Below are 17,567 nucleotides of genomic sequence, written 5' to 3'. Positions count from 1 at the left end.
CACCTAGAGTGTGAATTAAATGCATTATATATATATACTGGAATTATATTTTGTATCCCATTGTAGAATCCGTTTTCCGGAAAAGACGATAGGCGTGGCTGCCTCGATAGATTGTAAAATAGGTCATGTTGTCACTGATATATATGTTTGGGGGGATGTCGTCGTCAGCAGGTTACCACTCTAGAGGCTACATTTTCCCACCAATGTTGATTAAATTCAGCCAGAATGATTTTCTGGACACTATCTTGGCCGAGTTCGAATCTCAGTTACGTGCGTCTAACAACTAGGTCACCAGGTCAAATCTTGCACAAATATTCACCACTATATATGACACATTTTAACTCAATCTCGAGTTAACTTGTAAAGATTAAGTCGAGTTATGTCTATGTCACAAACAATTACACATTTTGTCAACAGGTCTTATCTTCGAGAAATCCTTGTTAACACTCGAGCAATGAATTAAAAGTTTGTACTACGTGGGGCTATTCTTAATATTTACTATGTGATTGGTTGTAGTCGACTCCCTTTGATTGCAATTATATTCTTGATAGTAAAGTTTTATTGTTATTCGAAGTTTGATTCTTTAATGAACACTTTCGCATAACCGGATAAATTGTATTTGATATAAGCAGAGTATTTAGACTCGAGTGGAATGTGGGGGCATCCGTGCCCAATGGACACGTTTCTTGTTCATTAGTAATTACCTATAGGTCTCACTCAACTTTAGTGTTCTTAATTCAGGTGCGAGCTAATGGCCATCGTGGCAATCTTGTTTTTAATTAGAACACGATACGCAATAATTAGTTCATTTGTAAAAAAGCAGAGGTTTCTGCTGGTGGAAACAATTATCTTGACTTGCAGCGCCCCAGACCAACATGGTTTTAAAACGTAAACTATACTGCATATTTCGACATTAATTCATATTGACATAGCGTTTGTGTGCCCATACGTTTAAAGGAGTGGGGCGGCATTACGATTTATCATTTCGTTATTCCGTTGTATGTTTGTGTCGCGTGTTAGGCTTAACTCATAATATTATTTTTAAGTTAAATGCGTTGTACAGAATAGCACAAAAACACACAATGTGCAATTCACACAAAAAGTACGTGTGAATAATATGAAGTTCCATTTGTATTAGCACAATAAAGTTTCAAAATAGGGTGTACGTAATTTGCCATCTAAATAATGAAGAATATTGCATCGTACTAGCGTTTATTTCTACATAAACATTTAGCATCTAACGATTGTTACGTAATCATAAGCATACGTTTGGCAAGAATCATATTATTTGTACACATTATGGAGGTGAGTTGTTTCCATGACAAAACATGTGGACATGCGTTTTAAAAACCGTTCGTAAAATTTATTGATCGAAAATATTATTCTATCGCCTTTAAAATTATAGCAGCAATTAACTTTATTTACTTACAATGGAAAATGTATATGTGATTGTTAAGAAAAGAATATACACAATGGCACACATATTGACAAAGCAATCACAGTCAGCAAGTCCTAGAGCACTCTACAGCTAGCTCGATGTCAATATGCTAAATGAAGAAAAAGTAAACACAGGTCTATAAGAAATGACTTCGCTATTATTTTAAAAGCTAAACGGTCATAATATAATTTTAGAAATTTTATTATATTTTAATTGCACTTATACATATTGTGCTTCGTAATTCCACCCGTGAAACGCCGTTGATAATTTATTATAGATTGATTCCTTCGTTGTATAAAAGAACATGTTTGCACAAAAGGCTAGCACAATTTAAAAAAAACTATATATGTATGACTTAGTGATAGTCTTATGTTTGCACGTTATCACTTATTGAGAAGCTAAGCCCAATGTTCACGTGTTCGTTTGATGCTATTGATATATCAAAACATAATACATTGTTGGATAAAAATCACTTAAAGGAAAACACATTTTGTTTAAGTATACTATTAAGCAATATACACGTAGACATGAAGTATAAAGGCAATATCTTCTACAAAGCGTGATGTTAAAATAATAATTTCAATTATAATATTTTCTGAAAGTATGTAATAAGTTTTACACTTCCAACATAGCATGTAACTGAACCCTTTCGGTTTAAACACTACGACATGGTTTGCTTAGTTTTGTTATAAAAATAAAATAGTTAGTTTGCCATTGACGCAATTATGACATTAATCTTACATTTTAATCTCCGATATATGCATACAGATTTATCAGCTTTATTTTAAAAATTAATAAAAACTAAACAAACATATTCAGTTAATAGATACATCAAATTGAATAATAAACAATTTGAATGTACAATTACATAGTCAGCACACTATGTTTCCAAACACCAATCATTAACAAACTAATTTTAAATAAATTGATAAGACATTGCAGAATTGAAATAGATCTTGCTAGAATGGTTATTGATTATGTGTTTGTTATTTACGATGTGTTTACGATGATGTCATGTTATCAGATGGGCACAATTGTTATATGTTTAAAACCGTTACTTAAGTTATGATAAAAACATTACCTAGTTTAATTCCATTGTACTTTCTAAAATAATCACCATATTTAAACTCATTCTGATTCCATAGTTTTTGTATTCAGTAGCTCAATATATGAACTTTCATTTGATATTAAAACACATAATGTCAATGCGTTTTCCTTTTTAGCGCCTTTGAACAAGAACAACCAACGCCATCGCCACAAACGACTTCTCAAGAGTCCGAACCTAAAAGTCTGGGGCCTCCTCCGTCAAGGTAGGAAATGTAATCGAACATCAATTTGATCGTACATGTTTATGGTATGCATCAAACCTTTAATTAATACAATGTGCTTATACTTTGTTTATGAAGAAAATGACGAAGTTTCAGCTTTATTTGTTAGGCTCAAACACACATAAGTACATCTTTATTATACTGTGAATATGGTACATACGGAAACCCATAATTATTAATTTTCTCATGCGTATTGATCACACAAGAGCCTTCTGTAAGTGTTTAATAACATGACAAAAACATTAAGGAACAGTATAATATTTTATTCTTACATAGTGTTCGTGATTAAATCCTTCTTGTTGCATGTAAAGATATCCGAACATAATACAGTGGGATTGGCAAATACTATTTAAATAATTCAGACGAAACGTAAGGCATAGGTGTATTAATTTACATAAGTAAAACTGCTTCCGATTGCTAACTGTGTAACTATGTTACTTCTTGCCTTACATACGTGTATGTCCCAGATGACGCCAGTGCACAATACATTGGGAACAAAATCTCTTATTTTCAAAAGGAAAATTGTTGCCAATTATCTATGTACATTCTGTAATAATGAAGTAGAAAATACTATGCACTTGTCCTGGTACCTCATTTACCCCAAATAATGTTTAAATTTGATGTGGAGATTATTTGTAGAAGAACACCAAGCATACCTTTTCATATTAAATGTCTGGAAATAATACTTGGGATTCCGCATCCTAAAATAAATGATATAAAAACATAGTGGGACTAGAGAGTAAACGGTATATCTTTATTGTAAGATGAAAATTAAAAGCTCTGCAACGTCTGGATTTGTAAAAAGTATGAAACATTTGTTTGAAATATACAAATGATTTGTTTGTTAAAATATTTACTGATGTCTCCCATAATGATACAACAAATCATAACGCATACAATAAACATTCTTTATTTCAAAAGCATTGCTTAAAATTTGCATTATTAGTTTATTTTACGCAATTTAATTCAGCATGTTTTAGGTTATTTTCTTATGTACAACATTTTTATGATGAATGTTATGGTATATTTATATTTAAACTTAATATAGTGTGTCATATTGCTATATGCAATGCTTTTATGTTTGTACTATTCTACAGAGAAAACAACATTTCGCAAACATTAATACAATTTACTTTTATGTTCATATTTTTGCAAAATGCTGTAACCCTTTACCAAATGACAAATTTTAAGCGAATTCATATCGCAAATGAAACTGAAATAAATTAGGCCATCCTCTAATTCCTAGTTTTTTATTATATATATATACTATATAACATTTATTATATACTCCTCATGCCATCAACGATTGGAGACTATAACGAATGAATCGAAATTTCATATTATATATATATATTACAACACTTTATTTCACTCCTTTACTAATGTCAACATTGTTGACTGTTTAAGTGAGCCGCAAAAGTAAATGACAATATCAAAATAATTGTTTACATGGATATTGGTATGTCTTCTTTCCAATCAAGATATTTTGATCGAAATAACAATTGTCTGTCCTTAATATGTTATCTCTAATTCGCATAGTATCGGCCCTCCTAATGGTACCGTGCCTGTCACGAAAAACATCCAATAATTATTGGAAATGTGTTTTCATTTGTTAGAAATTGTAATTTATTTGATGGTTATCTATGACTATAACGACGATCAATTTCATTATTTTCGGTTTTCGTTGGACACTAGGTTATGTTTATTCCGGGATGATGCTCTGATTTTTAATTTGGTAGCATACCATTGTATTAGTTTATTTATGGATTAATAATTTTATCAAATACTTTATATGCCGCTTATTTTTTAATATAATGTATATATATGTTAATTAAAACGTAAGCAAGAGTTTCGTTTTTTTATTAAGTTACTTTTTTTTTAAACAAGAACATGCACATAGTAACAAATCTTAGCAACCAAACCGAACATGAAACAGATTACTACTGGGAGCTAAGTCTAGCCTGTATTTTCTCAAAACAATGCAGATTTAATTGCAGTTTTCGTTGTAATGTCAAAAATACGCATGTATCTATAAAATGACATATAACACATCTGTGTCTTTGTATTTGTTCACTTCCAAAACGCGTATGTATTCATTAAGAGGGCCGATACTACAGATAGCCATGCTATAATCCATCATGATGTAAGACAGACAATGTTTTAAAGTTCTCAATAGGGCTGTACACATAAACGCTAATTTGTTAATGCTGTTGTAAAACACGTTCATGACGTAAATTCTCATTTTGAATATTTTAAAGGTCGATAGAGTTTGGCACGATACCGTCTGGGAAATAGTCTTCACAAACCTGTCTATAAAACGTTGATTTTTTTTCCGGATATTTTCTCATATCCAATCTTTTTTGGTAATTTACATGTTTGCAGAAAATTTACTAACTGCTGTTGACACTTGTTCGAACTTTCATGTCAACGTTGTAACTCTGTTGGTTCAATTGTATTTACACTTAAATGTATCATGAATATTACTGGGCCATGTGTTAAGCTGAGTGCTCTTAAACCAGTTTAAACCCCCAATGCTAAGGATTGACCGTTCCAAGGCGGTGACCCAAGCTTTATTCTACTGTATGTTGTTTCGTATTGTGGCGTAATGTTTTGGCAATTGGTCACTTGCTATGAAGGACCACGAACGTGTGTATAATAGGAATACCATACTGCCTGAGCAACTGGTGTTGCACTTTTTGTATAGTGAACCGAATGAAACTAATACATAATTGCTGTTTGAAAGATTCGAGCTTTTACAGATAATTGTGAGAATGTAAATGTATGATTATGACACAGTTACATTCAATATTAGCTAACATTTTTGACAACCATCGGAATGTGGGGCATCTATGCCTCATCTACAGAAACATGTCTGGTGTTTGTTGACTCGTTAGTAAGAAACATATTTGCAACAAAAATATATTTTTCTTAACTATTAGAACTGATTATTGATGTGGCTATAGTGTAACTAGAAATTAACACGGACACGATGACCATGAACGAGTATTTAGTACACGTGACATTAATCTATTTTCTTTACTGTATTATGTTTCTTATTATAAACTCACACGTGTTAGGGAAAATACAGTGTCGCCAAAATAAAGAAGATATAGCTAGCGTATTCATGATAAAGCGACGTTAGAATTATTTGCCTATCATTACTGATTTCATACTGAATTTGTGCTGATTTATGTTTGCTAAACTTATATAATTTGCAATAATAATTTCAGCATAACATACTTCACATAGTCCTAAAACTATCATTGGACAAAGAGAAATATTGCTTTTGTATGTGGGTATTTTACGGCGATATAACTGACTCGCGGGCACCTTAGCAAGTCACATGAACGAAGTAAGCCAAACGCCTAAGTTAGTTGTGGGAAGACATAGCTACGGTTTTGCAGCCACGTAATTGCTCGTATAAACGAGAGGAATAAATAACGAGAGTAATATAAAGTTGTTACAGCTTAAATAGCCAATGAAAATAAATGTTGTTTTACGCATGATTCAAAATGGAGGATACACAGACGACAAATATTATTATAAAATGATCGAATAAAATGAAACATATTGGTTGATAATCATTGGATGAAAATGTCTTACAAACTTGTAATGTCGATTCCACGACTTACAAAATCGATCCCAGGACGTACACTTATTCATCCCGATGCCACTCTCGTTCCAACGGCTTATTAATTCGTTGGATCGAGTTACTAAGTTGTGGGTACTAACTTCTAAGTTGAAGTAAGGCCAACAATAAAACTTGCACATATTGATTCAGTGATTTATTTTATTGTCGTCAAGTGTATTGATCAATGAGCGTCACTTTTTAATAACATGCCCCGCAGTTTAAGCACGCTTACTTTGAAACGGGCATGTAAGATTCCGGTCCATGGCTTAGATTACAAAATTAAATATGAGAAATCAATTTCAACTTCATCCAAATCTATACCTAAGACAGATGTTGAGCAGGTTCCTTGTTCTTTTTTTAATTATTATTTCGACTGCGGCATACATAACAGTTTCAATTTCTTATTCAACCTTAACGTATTATATATGTCTATGTTTCGGTTTCTATCTCCATCACACATTACCTAATCTAGATGTAATTGATGGTTAAAATCTGCATCACACATGGTGATGCTTGTACGTGCTTGTCATTAACGACTTAAACCTGAATAATATGTCACCCACCATACCATGAACATTACTTGTATTTATGATACAAACATGCATTATGGCAGATTGCTACATATTCTAGTTTATTCATACTCGACTTCCTTTTACGTGGTTGAATGAGGATAATAATCACTACTACTACTACTTCTACTTCTACTACTACTACTACTACTACTACTACTACTACTACTACTACTACTACTACTACTACTACTACTACTACTACTACTACTAATACTAATACTACTACTTCTACTGCTACTACTACTACTACTGCTACTGCTACTACTACTTCTACATCTACTACTACAACTATGTCTGCTACTACTACTACTACTACTACTACAACTACATTAACTACTACCACTACTACCACTACTACTACTACTACTACTACTACTACTACGACTACTACTACTACTACTACTACTACTACTACTACTACTACTACTACTACTACTACTACTACTACTACTACTACTACTACTACTAGTTCTACTACTACTACTACTACTACTACTACTTCTACCACTACTACTACTACTACTTCTACTACTATTAATATTACTACCACTATTTATACTACTACTTGCACTAACACTACTACTATTACTACTAATACACTACTACAACAACTACTACTACTACTACTTCTACTACTACTACTACGACTATTACTACTACTACTACTACTACTACTGACTACTACTACTACTACTACTACTACTACTACTACTACTACTTCTACTACTACTACTACTACTACTACTACTTGCTACTTATGCTTATACCAGAACAACTACCTTCTACGACCGTTCTGTCCCTTTTCTTTCCGTTACTTTCCGTTTCATTCCATTTAGTTCCATTCCGTCTTTTAAGAATGGGATCCTATTGTTCAAGCGAACAACTATATTTTTGTTCACACGCGTGATTGAAATAAAATATAGATAACATGTTTTGTAAAATATCTACAAAAAGACGTTCGCACAGAAAAAGGCATGTTCAACGCATGCACTTCTATTTATTTTTTTTTATTATTGATTGCTATTATAATAGTATTCTGGATATTGTTGCGAAATATATATGTTTGAATTTATCTGCCATGTGTTAATTATAATAGATCTATTTACAGATTCCGAATGTGTCGCTGACATTTTTTTATAGTAGGATCATTCTTAATCATTTTGTATAATCAAGAATTATACTCGACTGCCCGTTCCTTATGCGTATGGTTTAATCAGGGAAGAGCGAATTAGGATCAATGATATCTATCGTAGAAGGCCTCTAGTGTTTGTGCCTCTTTGTGGTTTTTCGTAAATAGTTCAATTAAATGATTTTGTTATAAGATATGAATCTATAATTATATTATATACCGTAATATGTGTGACATGTTCGTATTTACAGGGAATAATATAAGTGCTTACAAAATACAATATAAATCCAAAACGTTACAACAAAGAACAAATAAAGAATCACTCGTGGGTTGAACATACAATATATATTGCTATGCCTATTTCAACAATATTTTGACGAAAATGTACATGTTTATAGGTGTGCTAAATACGACTTAATAAAATCTAAAAAGTTACGATAAAATGCGATTGTGGTTGCTATGTATTGTACGATTTTACAGATGATATTCACAGTAAGCGCAACGAATGGATATGGGTGGTATACATATTGACTACTTATTAAGTTATTTTTGCGATCGCAATTATTGGATAGAGAACGTGACATTATTCTGGCTTAAGATTGATCATCATATGTGTAAGTAAGGATATAATTCCAGCGATATCCCCTATTTAGTTTGATATTAATGAATGCACTATAACGATAGTATGCGTTTGCGTTTGTGATGTTTTGCGGTTACGATTTGATCGAATGCTACTGAACACGAATTATGAAATACTACCCTACTTGAACTCGACTTCCTTATATGTTTACAACATATCGCAGGTGTTGTTTTATAAAGGTATTATGTTGACTGCAATGAGCGATAGTTGCAGTGCTAAGAGACTAAGAGATTCCATGTGCCATGTTTATGTCTGATTCAACCCAAAAGGATTGAATATATAGATAATTCTGATCGAAAATTACTCACATAGGATTAGTTGTTATGACGTTACACAAATGTCACTCAATCCCCACGATAAAAAACAAAATAAATTACGATTTCAATCTTAGGAATTTCGGTATATTGAACAAGTATGTAATACAGTATGGTACCTGTAAATACGTTTTTGTTAGCATTTACTGTATTTGTCTTGAGTAAGAAATACGTAACTGGTATCTTTTTTCTTTATATAGCAACGAGAGGGGAATATCGTTATCATTTACAAAGTAGAAATGTATTTCAATGTATATTGGTAATGCAATAACGTGGATTGGCAAGATTTTCGATGGTACGTAATACACTTTGATTAATGCTAATTTAATTTTAAGTAAGAAAATACCAGTTTTCCATTTTATTTGAATACGGGAAATAAAAGGAACTGATTCATATTCCCGTTCTCATCCGCGAAGATGGACAATGTTATAAGTTGTAATGTATTGCAATGCATATTGGGTTATTCAACATGCATAGACAATGAGTTATATTAATATTTAGTACACTTTTGTTCATTTTAACTAGTTTAAGTTAAAAAAGACCACTGGAATTTCAGCGGAATAAAACTAAGCAAGCTTGTATTACTATACATATTTTAATTTCAAACTTACATGAGCACTAATTTTCGTCAATTTTTACAATTTTGCTGAAAGATATTTATATTTAAAATAAAATGTCAGTGCCTTTTCCGGTTTGATTAAGGAAGAAACAAACTGTTGTTTTTTCCTTATTCAAACGTACTTGCTGATCAATTTATAAACCTAAGTAAAGGTTATTATCCAACCTAAATTAATGTTGTGGATATATATAGTACTTTGGCTAATTTGAATTGTAATATTTTAAGTACGACAATACAGTTCCCTGTTCGGCTTGACTAATTAATATGGAATTGGCAATTTTTTTCTTATAAATGCAAAAAATGACACGTGTGCTCTTGAAAGGAACCTATGTTTACATGTGTTGCTATTATATATATTTAAGGAAATGGTTCCTTTATACCGTACTCGTCCATGCGAGAGGCTGGCGTTTAATAACACAAATAATAGTAGAAATATGCTATATGCAGTTTTTGATATTATTAATAGTAAGACAACTTGATAGGTTTTAATTCGGTTTCTTGTTTAGTTTGTGTTCATGTAGAAATGCTTGTTTGGTTTCAACAACAAATCCCATTCAAGCGCGGAGAAGAAACATGAACTTGTATCATCGCACATACTAGTACTCGAATGTTTGACGTACACTTAAACTTGTCCAAAAGATACATCTTTCATGTGAAAATGTTACTATTAAGTCGTTCAGTTACTAACCAACAGTTGGTTATTCGGTTGGAATCTTCTTCTTTCCCAAGTACAAAAGGGTTATACTGACTAGCATTTTTGTTTGGTGTTGACACTTGTGTTGTTATTATACCGTAATCTAACACGATCAATAATAATATTTGATGATACATGTCATTGCATAAATTGCAATAATTATGACTTTCATATTTATTGCCCCAATATCATCATTTGTGTAATTTTAATCCCTGCTTGTTCCATTCAGATTTATAATATTGATATAATAAGGTTTTAAATATAGGGGACAACAGTTGCTGTATCAACCATTCGTCCGTCATTCTGTCTTTCCACCCATCCTTCAGATCCTTCGATTCAAGCTCAAGATCTCCACAAAAATTGTTCCTAATTCTTTGAAACATTGTTTGTAGGCATTTTCAAATCAACAGCGAGTTACAACCGAGTAGTCTTATTTTGCGAAAAATACTACTTGACCTAGCACTACATTAAACAACCAGCAAACTCCGTCTGATGCGTTGCGATAAGTGTTATTACCCTTCGCGTTATATACAATCATACATTAATTCAGATTGTTTTGAATTGTCTATCATTATTTTAATTTTCTACAATGATGTGCCAGCTTCTATGATGTTTCAGTGCATTTTATAAGAAGACATATACCAGTGGAAAACTCCGCTTTATCAAAGACAACACACACTTGAGTGATGCAAAAGTGAGTTATCACTCATTATTATATACTTACACATGTACAACGTGTAATCTTATCAGCAAACAATTCATTGAATGAAATGCTATTTAACATGTAATTTAATATTTACATGTTTAAAAAAACACGTGCATTTCACAGTGCTCATTTTGCATAAATGAATGTGTTAATGTATTTAAAACCAACTTAACAAAACAACTCTGAAATATAAAATTCATACAACATATTTAACAATTATTATTAGCCTTTATACAACATCTTATATCCTTTTGCACACTCAGTTCATCAAGATTAATGCTGATGCTGGGGACAGTGAAAGTATTATGCAGCAAGTGGCGGAAGGCGTTGTTAACAAGCTATGGAGAGTTCCTAATAAAAATATTCTGCTGTCAGTCACTTCCGGTGCGGATGAGTTGGATGAAGCAGGTTAGTGAAGCATTCAAAGAAGGCATAAGACATATCTTACCAGGTAAATGTCAATCATAATAAAGGTGTGTTTCCTTGCAAAAGTTTCAAATGCGAAGAGACTGTCCGAAGATCTTGAGTCCATATTTACAACATAGCCATACATTGACCACTACATTTTGAATCACCGATAATCTTCATTTCAATGTCTTTTGTTAATGTTTGTAAAATAGTTTTAAAGCGTTCAAAGTAATATAACCATCAACTTTCTAATGTATAATTATATTAAATTTATGTTAACATTTGATACTGGTTCCCCTTTATTGATCACTTGGAAACAGTTTTTGATCCATGAAGCCTTTTTTTTATTTTACACAGCGGTCACTTCCTTTACAATCATAGTTCAAATTGTTCGATTCGAGTTTCTCTTGGTAAAAATATGTCTTTAACTAATGCAAATAATTATACTTTCTCGAATGTCGACCAAGGTAACATTAATGTGTGTTGTGAAAGCTAAAACTACATTTAGATGTGTGCCCTGTGATTTCATAATTAAGTGCATATTTTCTATTTTATCAGAAAAATATTTATTTTCAAAATTTAAAATAATATTTACAGAAGTTGTTTCTTTTCCTAGTCAAAACCATGTCAACTAAAATAATATTGGTACAAACCGAGTACTATTTGAGGATCTATTTAAAAAAATACACATTCAATTTATTTTCTTCAAACAGCTGCAATAAATGTTTCGGTATAAGTGTAATCTTAGATGCTTGTTTTTTGTTTTGAACTTAATTGAAAATTTGGATTAAAGTTCATATTACCCACTTTCTCATTTAAATAATTTTAGATTTTCCCATGTGTATTCGTCTGAATAATTTGTTTCGTGAGTAATCGTTTAAAGGGCCTTTTCACAGATTTTGGCATTTTTTAACTTATTCATTAAATGCTTCATTGGATCGTAAAAGCCCTGAAGTAAAACGCTTTACTGAGCTATTCTTGACGTATTTTATACCTTATATAAGCAATCTTCGTAGTTTCATTTAACGACAATCTCCAAATTATTCAATCGTTTCGCGTTGCAACGCTTTATAATCGTCAAAAGATGCATATGAATATTAGACCATGGTAAATGTTCAGTATTACTGTTTCAGAAAATGTGCGAATCTTTTTTTCAATTTTGTCAATTTACCAAAGCGTGAAAAGATCAAATAACACATTACAATGGTGGCTTTCAATCAGTTATATTTCGTTTAAAAAAACATCGCTTAGGTGATCGAACTGTACGAAAAAACGTTTACTGACCCGAAGGAAATTGGTTATCAATAAAAAGAACCTATCATAACAAAACAATATATTTATGAAATGTTCTTTTGGTACCTGCGTCGTGCATATTGCCATTGACTGATGGCAATTTGACACGATACAATTAAAACGGTTCCGCCTTTTACGTCGCAAACATACATTAAAAGTTGTTGAAGCACACTCGCATGCTGAGTTTGGGCGTTTACGGAAGTATATTGGCTGTATTATTGGCTTTCAATAAACATAAAGCACTTAGAAGTGAGGTATTATCTATGTGGCGAATGTCCTTAAATCAATTGCATCCAAGAAACAAAAGGCTGATAATCATAAAAGTATTGAAATAATACTTTTAAAATCCCAACCTAGTGAGAGACTGGTTTTAATGTGGGTTACACATACCATACCTTACATGTTTAACATTTATATTAATAGGAACATGTATAGTGACTGGCGGAACCAACGATGGAGTTACCCGACTTGTCGGAGACGCTGTACATGAGTTCAACAACCGTGCACACTATGAAGAACACGATACAAATAAATGTCCAACTATTGGAATAGTCTGTTTGGACCGCCTTGGACGGAATAAGGACACAATAAAGGTATTATTATGTAGTTACGCATATTAAGTTGGCTTACATTTTCAAACCTAAACCCACTCAAGTTTAACTTAAGTGCAGAAAATAATTTGTTATAGCAAATAAAGTGACACAAAGACAAAAAGGTTTAGCCACATTTGGCGAATGTAACCATAAAAATCCGAATAAAAGAAGTCGGACATCTAGCGATATTACAAACTCGGCGGGCAATTATAGCAGATACACTTTCGGAAATGCATGGACGACATGAATACAGCACTCTTCATATCTTTATTAAACATCGTTATTATTGATTGCATCCGTAGAAACATAAATAGCATATAGTACAATTGCTTTCAGTATAAATATCAAACGGTTTAATGTATTGCAAATGGATAAAGTGAATACTATTATGAACGATACATGAATACTGTAAGGTGTCTATGTATGTGTATTTACTGCACTATTTACCTTAATTAATGTAGCGTAGACTCCATAGACTCGCTACGCACATAAATACATATTTAATTTTCATAATGTCTCAACTTATTCCAGAATTATGCAATAGTGCAAAAATAATGATAAGTCTTATTACCTAACAGAAAGGCTATTTTATTACAGTAAACACGAACGACAGTTGTGGGGTGTAATAAATGGCATTTTCAGAAATGAAGACTTAACATACATACATTATACGGCAATAATTGTGAATTTATTATTATTGAGAAAAAAACGACAACTTGTATAAGATCACGAACACTCGTATGTTCCTTAAAGTGTCGTGGATAATTTAGTTTTGCTTTCAAATATATAATCCTTCAGTTTTTGTAAGATTGCTGTTTTATAACACTCCTACATTGTACATTTTAACAAAAACATTGTGAGTTCTTAGCTTGACCTACATTCGAGGCGTTATCTTTATATATTGAACATTGGCACCATTTGCTTATATGAACATATACGCAAACCGATGTATTATATACATTGACACCAATCCGTTTGCTGTAACTATTTAAAAAAAAATCCGATTGCAGTAATAATCCTAAATACATGATATAAATATACTTGCAAACATATGTGTTTTCTCCTCGATCACGATTTTCATTGGGACGACCTTTATAATTTAGTACAAGTAAGCATATTATTTTTCTACAATAAATTGAACATTTGAAAACGTATTTAATTATGAATATTGTACTGTGAAGGGAAGGGAATGTCCATCAGCCCATGAACGGTGCATGAGAACAAGTGTGTAAGCATTATTACATCATGTTCATATTTATTAGTATGTGTGCATCTTTCTATCAATCAATGGCAAGTCTGCATATATCGTAAATTAATAAATACAAACAAATCCATTTTGCGTGTGAATGCCGTATGCATATGTGGCTGAGAACGCGATTTTGACCATTCTGGTTAAGCATACATTATGAAAGTGCTACATCTTAATAATCAAAATCCGAAATGTGAGCATCAAAATTCCAGAAAATAACGAAGTTATGCCATTTTTGTGTATCATATCACAAACGTTACATGTTATATTGATCAGTGTGTGTTGATACTAACGCCATTTTTCGCGCATTGTGTTGAACATAATTGAGTACGAAGTACAAAATTTATTACAGTATTATAATGAATTAAATACTCATGGTTGTCATGCAAACAAAAAAGGTTGTTTGTTCATATGAATTACTATTTCAAAGATTTAAAGACACACATAACAGCAAAATTAACAAAATAAGTTCTGGACAGATATGGAACATGGTCAACATATTCATTATATTAAAATGTATGCACATTTTCTGGAAATAGGCGTGTATTCAGAAATTGAACATTTTGGATAGCTTCCAACTTGACACAAGAAAGATTAACTGCTCATGATAAGTGTGTGTTGTGCATCTCTACTGCCATAATTATATATATCTGTTTTTTGTTTATCGATAGATCAAATTAATGAGACAACTTCAATTAAGTTAATAGTTGCTATGGAAACAGTATTTTGTCAATAGCATATACATGATATTTTCTATCAACAATGTATTTATAGTCAAAATATTATCCAACTTAGCATGCAGTAAGTGTATATAGATTACACAATTCACTTATCGCATAGGAAGGGGTTTAAAACATGCTTTTCAACTAAAACAGAATTAAAGCAATAAGCACTGCACATTTAAAACGCCACGTCACCATAGATACTTAACACAACCAAATGTTTGTTTACCGGTAATTAAACAATATTCACAAAACATGAACATTTACATCATATATATTGATGCCACTGTGAACTAAACTATGAACTATACTACACCAGTATTTTTAAATTTTTAGAACACATACCAGGCCTGCAATACAGTGTATTTATTATGATCGTATTACTATTTTATAGTGAACATCACTATGAGGGAGTTAATTATCATAATCATCAAATAGATTTAATGTATCTGACTAAGTGTGCAGACTTAAATTAAAATGAATACAATCTACATTATATTCCATTATGATAAAAAATATAGTAATATGCTTACTTTGATTTCTTATGGATTACAGAGTGATTACAAAACAACACAAAATACGCATAGTTGATGTTATGTAATACACATTCATGCATATCAATCAACATGTTTGTGTGTTATTCCTTGATGAAAAATGACCTGTTAAGTCTGGAATAAAAATTATCTGTTAAAAAATGTCAATGCCAACACTCTATGAACACAATATATTGTCCATATTATCATCCACACAATTCCAAACTGTAGGAAGATGTAAACCTGATAAGCTGAGATTGAACCATATCTTGCAAAATTCATATTTGAAGATTTGCAATAATAAAAAAATATATAAATGACTGATTCCTTATTAGCAACCTTGTACAAACACGTACAAAATACATCACACAGTGGCGAACACCTACTTGTCCACAATTTATTGAAATTACAACCAATATGATATGCACTCTTTTTTCTCAATTGATATTTTTCTTTTCAAACTTGATATGTGTGAAAATAACACAAACAATTATTAATCAATTTATGTTTTCAATTAAAATAGTCTTGTTTTGGTTTAGCATTCACTCTGAACCTTCCAGATATGCACAGAGAACAGAACATAGTAAATGTTCTAAATTAAAACATAAATATAAAGAATCATGCTCTTTAATTAATTGATCATACATGCATTTAATACATGTATATTATTAATTATGTAATAAATACAAGTACGTATGCAATTATTAATTTTATTATTAATTGTCGTCACCATAGTATTGAAAACAAGGATTAAATAAGCTGGTTACATATAGAATAATAGGTTGGTGACGTGGATGGATAATGGTTATCTGGCAAGTCGGAGGAAGTTCGGCTCACCCGATAAGATCCTCCGACGAGCCAGATAATCATTCTTCATCCACGTCACCAACCTACTATTCTATTTATCCTGTCACATTTACAACATTCGTTGAAATGTTTCTTAAATATCTAGTTTTCGATTATTTTGTGTTTAAATATTTAATATGGGAAAAAAACACTCGAACAAAAACATTGTGACGTCACGTAATGCAAAACGCTTAGTCTAGCTTTCATCTTGTTAAACAACACAGAAATCGAGTCAATCGTTATTAATTCAATACACAAAGACTAAATTATGCTGTTAAAACAATAATGTTATAACAAACAGTACTTTACATTTATTTTGTATTTTTACAATTGAAATAAAGTATATTTTATTAAAAGAAAATAGTACAGGCATGCGCATGCGCGGAGAGCAACTGACGGATATTCGAGATCATGTTGTCATCTAGCCTTATATCTTTTGGGATATTAGGATACCTGGTTATCAGGCTGATTTAAAGGCATGTGGCAGGATAAATGCTAATCCCTTCCTTGGCATTAATGCTTCATCAAGAGCGTATAATGTTATCCATCCTGTAACATAATATATTTTCTTTAAATACATAATGCTGTGTTTGAAACAAAGCATCCTCATAACTTTGCATAGGATATTTGTTTTAATTGCAGGATGCTTATACATATAAGGTAAAAAAAGCAGGGTGTTAGTCATATGATACCTGATAATAATGAGCACTTGCTTTGTTGTTCGTACTGCTCGGTATTGATCTGTATTTTTTGCTGAAACAAATGACCGATATGATGCAGCTTAAAAAACAATTAACATGTTTCTATTTCATCATGAGCACAACCATTAATTTGGACATCATCACACTTGAA

General features: G+C 31.7%; 1 protein-coding gene across 1 annotated transcript in view; it reads left to right on the top strand.

Annotated features, from left to right (window-relative positions):
• The window catches only part of LOC127859681 (uncharacterized), a 306,342-nt gene that overhangs the window by 202,318 nt on the left and 86,457 nt on the right, over positions 1 to 17,567 (top strand). The window contains exon 5 of the mRNA XM_052397187.1: positions 13,196 to 13,365. Within this exon, the coding sequence (XP_052253147.1) occupies positions 13,196 to 13,365 (170 nt within the window). The remainder of the gene's footprint in view (positions 1 to 13,195; positions 13,366 to 17,567) is intronic.

This window comes from Dreissena polymorpha, chromosome 15, assembly GCF_020536995.1.
Source record: "Dreissena polymorpha isolate Duluth1 chromosome 15, UMN_Dpol_1.0, whole genome shotgun sequence".
NCBI lineage: Eukaryota > Metazoa > Mollusca > Bivalvia > Myida > Dreissenidae > Dreissena > Dreissena polymorpha.
Note: the sequence above shows the minus strand (reverse complement) of the source record. Positions and strands in the feature narration are given on the sequence as shown.